The sequence below is a fragment of the Oryzias melastigma genome, linkage group LG16 (genome assembly GCF_002922805.2).
Source record: "Oryzias melastigma strain HK-1 linkage group LG16, ASM292280v2, whole genome shotgun sequence".
Classification (NCBI taxonomy): domain Eukaryota; kingdom Metazoa; phylum Chordata; class Actinopteri; order Beloniformes; family Adrianichthyidae; genus Oryzias; species Oryzias melastigma.
In genome coordinates, this window is record NC_050527.1 from 11599705 (window position 1) to 11610099 (window position 10395).

The 10395-nt window shown below is 40.0% G+C and overlaps 1 protein-coding gene across 1 annotated transcript in view; it reads right to left on the reverse strand.

The window, feature by feature from the left end:
• Positions 1-6118: 6118 nt before the first annotated feature.
• Positions 6119-10395, reverse strand: part of smg9 (SMG9 nonsense mediated mRNA decay factor) — a 5715-nt gene continuing 1438 nt past the window's right edge. Inside the window, exons 5-13 of the mRNA XM_024268417.2 lie at positions 9886-9998; positions 9260-9371; positions 9033-9128; positions 8828-8913; positions 7704-7810; positions 7518-7625; positions 6840-6965; positions 6616-6754; positions 6119-6274 (exon numbers count right to left, since the gene is read on the reverse strand). Of these exons, the coding sequence (XP_024124185.1) occupies positions 6196-6274; positions 6616-6754; positions 6840-6965; positions 7518-7625; positions 7704-7810; positions 8828-8913; positions 9033-9128; positions 9260-9371; positions 9886-9998 (966 nt within the window). The 3' untranslated portion in view covers positions 6119-6195. The remainder of the gene's footprint in view (positions 6275-6615; positions 6755-6839; positions 6966-7517; positions 7626-7703; positions 7811-8827; positions 8914-9032; positions 9129-9259; positions 9372-9885; positions 9999-10395) is intronic.

Here is a 10395-nt window from a genome sequence, read left to right on the forward strand (position 1 = left end):
AGTGTTCCAATCACCTCAGTGTTTGTATGTACAAATCTGCATGCTTAGACATGCAGACTGCTTTTAAAGACATTCCTGACAAAAAACATACAGCTCTCAGGAGCTCACTGTTCTCCGGGGTGATACTGTAATTTGCCACCTGTGCAACAAGTTCCGGCAAGACATTTTAAAGCAACAAAAGATTTTCAAGGTCATTTCTGAAAGGTTTCATAACAAATTTAAAATGATCAAAAGAGCAACTAAAATTAAAAATGGTAGATTACATTAACGGAGTAAGTTAGATCAGCGGATGATAATCTATATGGGGAATGGAGGTTGCCAACTTCAGAATCAAATACAGATCTTCAAAAGTTTTTGACTTGTAGATTAATTGGACCATAACATGTAGAGTCAAATAATACACAGTGCAGGTGCTAAGGCTGGTGCTAAGGCCCTTAGCACCAGAGCGATAGAGGCCCAGATCTAAGACACTAGACATTTCCAGATTCAGACTAACAGGATGGTAGTGGCAAAGAAGAACTGGAGAAAGCTTGGAAGGTAAAGGTTTTGCCAGTGGTAATCGTAGCACTCGGGCAGTAACCCCCAAACAGGAGGAGTGGCTACAGCAGATCTCTGGAGAATCTCCGACATCTCAGTACAGAAAAGCACAGAGCTAGACTCTGCAGGACCCTCAAGGCCTTTGGTAGAGGACCTGAGCAGAGGATCCAAGCTTGGGTGGGAGCCAAACCAGTAACGGAGGGTGAGAAGAGTGTTTGTGTATGTATGTATATATATGTACCGTATATATAATTGTACTGTCATGCAACTTTTTGTCCGATTAAGTAATTATGACCGAAATTGTGATAATTGCAATTTTCCTCTGCCTACCACTCCGCCTACTTGGTGACCCAATCTCTCTATGCTGTTTGGGCTTTGGAATATTGCCAGTTTGAGCTATAAAACCCAATTTCAAAACAGGGTTTGTGTAAGACTACAAACAACTACATACTAGAAAAAGTTTAAAACTTGATCTTAAAAACTTGATTTTAAAAAGGTTGGCAAAATGAATTCAAATTCAAATTCATTTTATTTCTAAAGCACCTTTTATGTTAAAAGCAGCTCAAGGTGGTGTGTATAAAAATAAACAAAAATGTAAAAAACACCATTCTCCACACATAATAAGATAAACCCCTTAACGGAAAAAACATAAATAAAAGAGAAATTATTATAAGAGAAGCTAAAGAAGAGCCATCTGCCTGCCATAAACGAACAGACAGCTGGTTCCACATGCAGCAGATTATTTAGTTAAGTCAGGAACTAAGCAAAGCTAAAACTCCACAAAATCTGTTAATATGAACTGGACATAACATATGTCGAGGTCCCCCATTGAAAAACCATTACCTTCATCCCTAGCGAAATCAGGCCAGAGCCTTCGGCGTCACTTCCTGATACATCTACACCCATATTGCAACCGAGTGCCACCCCTCGTTAGCGATTTGTCCGAGTCGATCTGAGTCATGTTTTTAAGGACCTATTGTCGCCAATCATGAGTGAGCTTGTTCTGGCTTGTTTGAAGTCCACACCCCTCCAACTGAAAAGGGATTGGGTGAATCTGTCAATCAAACGTTCGAGGCGGGGTCACTTGGCACCACATGTTTTTACTGAGGCATATGATTGGTTAGTTCATTGCTTGAATAACTGGCGATAAAGAAAAAAAATCTTTAAAAAAAAGGATTAAAAAGAACGAATGTGTTAAGAAGGAAGCATCAGAGCAAGAATGGTTTTTCTGACAAATAAAATGATGGAGAAACAACTGTCTATTTCTCAATGGAAGTCTATGTGACTTTGCTCTTTTTTCAACGCACAGGTCAAGTCATTGTCCAGGCGAGGGTCAGGGCAGGCAGCAGGCAATCAAAGATAAAGCAGGGCCAGAAAACAGGAGATCAGGTCCAGATAGAAACGCTCGGTGTCGGCAGGGTGTCACAAACAATACTTTGCAATGAATGAAGCTCAATGCAGTGCTTGAATGCCATGTGGTTGATTAGCAAATGAGAGTCAGGTGAGTGGCATCCAGGAACTTTATGCTGGGGTTGCTGGGAGACGAAGTGCATTGACTACTCTGGAGACTGCTCCCACCAGTGGCCAGAGGGGTAGACAGCGCTGAAACTGACATTGCCATGTCCTCCTATTGGCTGGGGTGTCAGCGTCCACAAAACACAGCACAACTCCCCCTCATCCTCACCACCTCTTGACCCACAGTCCCCCAACCACCCAGGCCCACTGCACCTGACTGTGCATACAAGGCCAGGCAGCTCGGAGGACCCAGGACAAGAGAGGCTAGAGGACAAGCAGGGCTACTACTCTATGAGCCCAAACACAAATACCAAAGATACTCATAAACAGTCTAAAAAAAAGTACCCATCCAGCAAGGCTAAGTGGGCACTATAAGGTTTAGAAGTGGGCAGAAAATGTGAGTTCCACCGGTGTTTGCCCACATTGGCTTAAGTGGGGACTTAGAGGGCTGGCTCTCTATGCAAGCCAGCGGCTCAGAGGACAGCATAGCTATTTCCACTGTCTTGGGTCCGGCAAAGCAAGCGAGCTCTGCCACCCAAGGGGGCGGCAGATCTAGCAGGTTCACTGCCCAGGCAGCTTTTCTTGGGCAGTGAAGCCAATGTAGACAAGCACAGCTGGGGCCTCCATGAAAACTGCCCATTTTTAAACTATATGAGGCCCATTTGGCCTTACTGACTGGGTAATACCGGTAGATTGAAAAGTCAAAATATAAAAACAGCTAAAATATATTGTATAAACTAAACTAAATTCATTCAGTCATTCATTTTCTTGGCTGCTTTTTCCCTTTCGGGGTCGCGGGGGTGCCAGAGCCTAACCTGGCTAATGATGGGTAAACGCAGGGTTTACCCTGGACAGGTCGCCAGTCTGTCACAGGGCTGGAATAGAAAACTATAAATCAGAATGAACTAATGCAAAAAAAAAAAGTATAAATTGAGCAAAAAAATGTAATAAATACACAATGAAATATAATGTAAGACATGAAAGTAACATACTTGATCCCACATACGAAATCTACTTAAAAGCTGAATTAAATAGATCTATCTTTAATTTTTTTTAAAAAAAAAAACCTCAACAGTGCGTGACGCCATTGCGTCTCCTGGCAGGCTGTTCCACAGAAGAGAGACCTCAGTGTTTATAGATTTACATATACACACTCTTAGACATACAGGCTGCGTCTGCGGAAATTTATGACGGAATGGGCTGCTCCCTGGAGCTCACTGATTTGCAGGGTGTAATTGTGATTTACCACCTGCGCAACAGGTTCAGGCAAGACATTGTACAGCAACAAAATACTTTCAACTGATATTTGTTTTTTTAACAAAGATACAGATGTACTCTGATCATATTTTGACTTATTTTTAAAGCGTTCCTAGTGGTCTTTTCATTAAAAACTATTCTTTGGTGGTAGAGCTTGACAGGAGATCAAAGGAAGGAAGAAAGTAGTTCTCTAAAAGTCATTAGTCAGAGTCGAGAAAATTGGCTGCTGAAAATCTGACTTCCACGAATGTTTTGGTTCTAACTATAATAACAGTAAAAGAGAGTAGCATTCAAGAGCAAGCGGAACTTGTCAATAACCTCTATTCTGCCCCAAGGGGCCATTTTAAGTTTGTGAAAAATTTGAGAAAACAAACTTGTGCAAACTTGAACACCCTGAATTAAAATTGGAAGAAGCTTTGGTATAAGTTGTACAAAAAGGAATCTGCATATCTAGATCACCACTAGGGCGCTATTGCGCTCCAGTACAATGGCCATAGTAAAAGAGAAGTTTACCGTTCTTTAGACCCGAGGCATCTTTCTTCATCTTATTGGTTTTTCTTCATCTTTACTGTCACAAAACATAGCTGGTTATGAAATCAAAATAGTGTTAGTATTGCAGCAATGTATTCCCAGATAAGATCTAAAAGAACTGTTTTGTAAATGATGCATTTTTTTAGCTGTTTCACCAGATTATTGTGTTGTAAAGCTGTTGTTGCTAGAGTGACTTCATCAGCTTTTCATGGAGGGTCTTACTGATGATTCAATAACCCAATGCAGTGTTTGACACTGTCGCTATGTTTATGTCCTGTTGTTATACCTAAGAAAGCAGCTTTTATCGCATGTGAACTAGAACATTGAGGTGTTCTCACATAACTTGCCTAGTTCCAACACGTTTATTCTCTTTGAGCAGAAACTTCGTCATCTCTCCACTGAGAGATGCCTCAACTCCAACAATAACGCCGTCCTGTTGGGACATGCCGAGAATTTGTTTGTGGATTTTTTGCAAAAGAGGGCACAACAAAGAGAACTCTATTTTCTTTTTCAGTTCTCCATCCACTGGGAGACCTCAAACAGAATGTGTGAGAGAAAGCACCACCTCAAGCGCAGCACATTTATGCTTTGAAAAGATAAACCGTTCTCACATTCCACAATTCCACGAGTCTATAATGGCAATCACAACACTCCTTGACTACTTTATATAAAAACACGACATTTCATGAAAACTATATGAAAATGGATAACATGTTACAAGACTATTATGGCAGTAGTGGACAGTTATCTAAGTACCTGTTCAGTCACAAAGTAATTTCTCATCACAGCCAACAAGTGCTGCTACCACTCTAGTCTCCGTCTTGCCTCTTCTTGGTGACGGTTTTAATTAACATGCATTTTTGTGGTCCAACAGCAATGCAGACCCACCCTGCTTTGAAGGAAACTCCAATATCCAACCCAGATTGTTCTTATCTCTACAGTGACCCCGAGACTGGTAAAAATTGAGATAAGTTTGGGGTGTGAAAATGCGTTTAAGCAAAATAACAGAAAAAAAAAATAATTTGTAGATTATTTATCATTGGGTGAAGTGCTCCTGCCTCAGGTGGAGGAGTTTAAATATCTTGGGGTCTTGTTCATGAGTGAGTGAAGATTGGAGCGTGAGATTGACAAGCCGATTGCAGCGGCGTCCGCCATTATGCAGTCGCTGCACTCGTCCTTTGAGGTAAAAAGAAAGCTGAGCCAGGAATCAAAGCTCTCAATTTACCAGTCAATCTTCGTTCCAATACTCCCTTGTGGTCAAGACCGAAAGAAGGAGATCCCGACAAATGAGCTTCCGCTGGAAGATGGCTGGGCGCTCCCTTTGAGATAGGTGAGGCTCAGTCACCTGGAGAGGGCTCGGAGTAGAGCAGTTGTTCCTCCACATTGAGAGGAGCCAGTGGAGGTGACTCGGGCATCTGGTCTGGATGCTTCCTGGACAACTCTCTGGGGGGGTGTTGTGAGCATGTCCCACTGGGCGGTGGCCCTGGGGAAGACTCAGGACACACCGGAGAGACTACGTCATTCGGCTGGCCTGGGAACTCCTCTGGGTCCTCCCAAAGGAACTGGAGGAAGTGACCGGGAAGAGGAAAGTCTTAGTATCTTTGCTATAAAAAAAAAATAATAATAAAATAAAAAGCATTGCTTCAGCATAAAGAAAAAATCTTCAATAATTCTATGCACCAAATTTGTTGGATCATTTTGGGGGTGGCCATTTCTTGTTCAATGACTGCACACCAGTGCACAAAGCCAGAGTCCAGAAAGTCCAAATCTGTTTAAGAGATTTCAGGGCCCTGTGATAGGTGTAAAATAAAAAAAATTCTCCTGTCTTGTGGACCTGGTGAATTTTCACCCTGCTACTAGCCGATTTGTCCAAACCTCAACCTGATTGGAGTTTATTGGGGTGAATTAGAGCAAATCTGCAAACAGGTTCTCTGCCCATTGATTGAAATTTGAAGGGCCAGTATAAAAGTTGACTTTCTCACACAATCATTAATTAGGGTGTACAATGGACTACTTGGCAGTAGCACCCCCTTGTACAGCTGTGGCCCCTCCTCTCTTATTTTTAATCCCATATTAGACATGTAGGGTCATGTGAGGACACCACTCCCCAAAAACAGGAATCCTCACAGTGTCCTGCCTGCTATTCTAACTACACCTCCCGACTCCAACACACATTTCTTACACAGTAACACACACATTATATGAAGGTGGTCACCACTGCTTATTTTTTCTGACAATATACACAAGTTTATTTACACATATTACAGAGAAAACAAACTTTAGCTCTCAAGCTCACTCTTCTCTTTATTATCAGATATAAAAATGTACAATATGTACAGCAGCTGAAGCCAAGTCCTAGCAGAGGAGGCGGCTATACTCTGACAGGGCAGAAGACTTCTTTACACCATCCCAGATCCGAGCAGCATAGTGAAACCTGTTCAAACAAGAGAGATGGAGAAAGGAAATGTGAGAGCAGAAGAGGACTTTGGATGTACCATGTTGCCTTATGGTACTGTCATGGTGAAGGAATGTTTATTTTTGCCCTCTAATTATTTGCCATTTCTTTCTACATTTGTTAGTTCATTTTAGGAAATAATAATTACAGTGCTTCTCATAGCGGCACAAACCTTTACATGCGTGTCATAGTTTGGCTCTCTTGTAAACTTTTTTTTTAAATTGGTGTCAATTTAAAAACTCTGAACTTGTTTTCTAAATGTTACACACAAACGGCAACATTTAATTTCCACAAAGAAAATTAATTTAGTTGCTATTCACCAGTTCTTTTCCGTCAGAATGGTGTGCGACAGCTGAGAGCGAGGCATGGCGAGGATTTGGCTGCGAAGTTTCGAAACCATGTAGGAGTACGTGGGGTGTCCTCTGTACCCGGGCAGCAGGGAAAAAAGAGGGTATGTTCCTGACGATACAAAAAATAAGTATAAATCTCTCTTATAAATCCTCCAACACAATACATGCAGAACTGCATTGTATTCTTCAACAACCTGCTTTAGTCAGGTGATCCTCTCCATCACCTTCTTGCATAGGAAGCAGAAACATGTTGACCTCTGTGGTCAGAAAGTCATGTCCAAGGCCTGGAAAGATGTTGCAGTCCAGCATCGATAGTGTACCTGTAAAGCAACCCATCTGTTAGAAAAAAATTTTTAAAGTGACATCCATATAGCATTAAAACATTTTTAGTAGGCATTTTAGAGCATAGCATCAGAAAGGAATGCAAAGTGTGGAAGATTACACAATATTTCTGGGGTAGAAATTAGCTTGCACAACCTGTCATTAAAATGTAGTTTTGACTGTTTTCTTTTTTCTTTTCTGGATAAACCAGACTAATTTAAATGGTCTTTTTACTTGTTTTTGTTTGACATTCACATTATTAAATGAATCTAAAGTTTTAGAGTAAAACTATGAACGTTTTAGTCATAAAAAAGGACAGCAGTTTTAGCTTTAACACTTCAATCCCTTCTTTTGTGATTTCCAACTGAATAAACTAAAACTACTTAGTATTTTTAGCTTGGGTAAAACATCGATGTTCAGCAAAATAAATAACAATAATTCTGTCTTTTTGCTGTTGCTTTAAATAAATCCCTCAAATAAATTTAGAAAAAATCCACTCCCTTAAAACTAAAATTGGTTTGTAGACATTAAACTTGTCTTAAGGTATGCACCTTTGTATTTAAGATGAGAGTGTGCCATCAGTTTGTCCACCACCATGTGCATGTTCTTCAGATTTCGGGGGCAGAAATCTTCCCGCCTGGCTTTATTCTGAAGGAAGACTGGTCAAGAAGAAAAATTAGGAAACATTTGAAGGTTTGACTGGTTTCTCACGCTGTGCTTCTGCAGAGAACAGTCACCTATATGGGGATAGTACTCCGTGCCGTCATCACTCCCTGAGGAGCCAGAGCTGTCGTGGCTTGCAGAGGGAGTGGAAGGCTTCAGCATCTCAGCACTTTGGAGAAACCTGACATAAAAGTTAATTAAAAGTGCAAATTTGTTTAATCCGCACAATGCAACTAAAATGATCATTTTTCAATATGTAGATTGTAACCAATTTCTATGAACATTGCTCATGTTAACACGTTCCACAGACATTTTGTGTTGACATGCTGGGTAAAGTTGATCTTGTGTGTAAAACTATAATTCATTGTGGTTTTTTCTTGCAACATGTTTTAAACCTAAAGTTGGTTAAAAAAAAAGAAAAAAAAAATTAAACAAGAGGAGGAAAGTTTATTTGACAAAAAAGGAAAGGCAGTGTTCCTCTGCAAAGAAAAAAAGAGGAGTGATCCTGAAGAAGTGTGCAAAGAATGTTCAGGAGCACAGATGATGGGGCAATTCACCAACATTACAGAAATGGCAGCAGTAAACACATTTTACAAGAAAAGGAAGGAGCTTGGGTGACAGTAGAGTGGAGGGAGGACCAGACAGATCAATATCATCTTGTGCAGAGGTTGTTATCTGAAACAACCGGCGATAAACCCATTTATTAAAGAGGAAGGGAGGTATGCAGAGTTGTAGAAACTACAGAGGCATAAGGTGGATGAGTCATTAAATGAGGTTACAGAAACACTTAAGTTTCAAAACAGAAAAGGGGAAATAGATGCAATATTTGTCATGAGTCTCCATAGATTGAGAAAAATATCTGTGACAAGATACAGAGAGAGAAGATGTACAGACTCCCTCATTTCTGGTGTTCACTGTGAAAGCTTAGGCATACACTGCTAAATTTCTATTCAACTTTTTCAAAACTTTTAATATGTATTTTTCCCCACAAGAAAACTCTTCAACATTTCTAAAATATCTTAACTGCAAAACCTAGACCTATAAATGAAGAAAATATCCATGATATTAAGGAAAAATGCAAAAAGGTTCAACAATCCTTTTTTAGTACAATTACAGCATAACTTTTGAAACATTGGCTTCCCTTTTGTCCTGTGAGATCACATAGTGAACATTGCTCTGGTTAAATAATAGTCATTACCTGTACAGGTTTAAATCCGTGAACCAATCTTGGACCACTATCACAACATGACACACAGTGAACAGGAAGGCAGCAATCTGAAGAGACTGTTGGAATAACAACAACAACAACAAATGCTTAAAGTATGTGTGCACACAAACCAAATAAAACTTATCATGTAGGTAAAGAATGAACTCATATCGCCCTCTACAGGCCAGCCACAAACCTGCATCTCCACATACGTATGAGGCAGGTTGTACTCCGGAGGCAGCTTTCGGTCGTTGTTGATAAGGTGATCCAGGATAGATGGGCTCAGCATTGGCTGACAATGAGATGCATTTATCATTTTTAATATCAGGAGGGCTTTAAAATGTATTTTTGGGTAATAAACATGCAATAAAAAAGACGAATAGTCCACAAATGAGAGATTATTACATCCACAATCATTCTTACCTGAGTGTCCAAGAAGATGACTCTCTCTTGTGTGATGAAGAAATCAATGCCTGTACTCTGATTTCCTCCTCTTTCCTTGATTTCCTGACTTTGGGCCCTGAACACGTAACTCCTGTCCAAACAAACACAATCTTCACTGAGAGGACACAGCAAGTCTGACTGTGCGTTAACAAGGTGAGTCTGAGGTAAATGGGTAATCCCAAGACACTAGCATAGCAGGAAATAAACTCAAATCCATTCTGTTCATAAATGCATCAGAGGGAAAATAAAAAGGACAAAAAGGGGGGAAATGGCTTAAATTCAGACACTATAACCACTCTTAGTATAATTAGGTGTTGTTAAAATCTGGAGAAAAAAAAATCTACACTCCAAGAATGTTGTTACTGCATAGACAGTCATAAACAAATTATATACATCATCATAGAAAACCAAAAAAGTAATTGAAGAACAATAGGGGAGTGAAAGATTCTGAAAATAATTAAGAACTCAATTGTTTTTCTTTTCTTAAACATATGAAATACCCTTCATTTGTCAACAGTCAGACTACCACACAAATATTCGGGTTGCCAATTCATTGGAATGGACATCTATGGGTGAAAAATTATACATTTAAATTCCTTTCTTACCTTTGATCTTCCTCAGGTGTGTTAGCAGATAACAGAGACATGATTGTAGATTTCCCACTTCCCTGCAGGCCAATGACTCCCACCACCAGCATGTCTGTCTGGTCTCTTAAATACTACAAACACAATAAAAAAATCCTTTTTTACACCATAGAATGCAGAGAGCAGCACAAAGACCCACTCCAATGAAATTAGGGTTTTTAACACGTTCTTGTAGTATTTTTCTCATGATGGAGGACATGTACGTAAAAGAATTTAAGATTAAAATTGCATTTCTGAGACTTTCTTTATTCAAATTGTGATGTATCAGGAGCAGATAAAAACCAGCAGTTTCAAAAAGCTCAGGTTTTTGACGCAGCAACTGAAATGGGCGAGCAAATCTCCCTGCTTCACTCCAATTATGATCCACCCGCTTGCAGGTAATAGATCCACTAACGTCTTAGATTTCCTTGTCTGAGCTTGCTCAAAACTGTTCAGCCAGGTACCTGCCTTTTTTTTTTTTTTTTTTTTTTT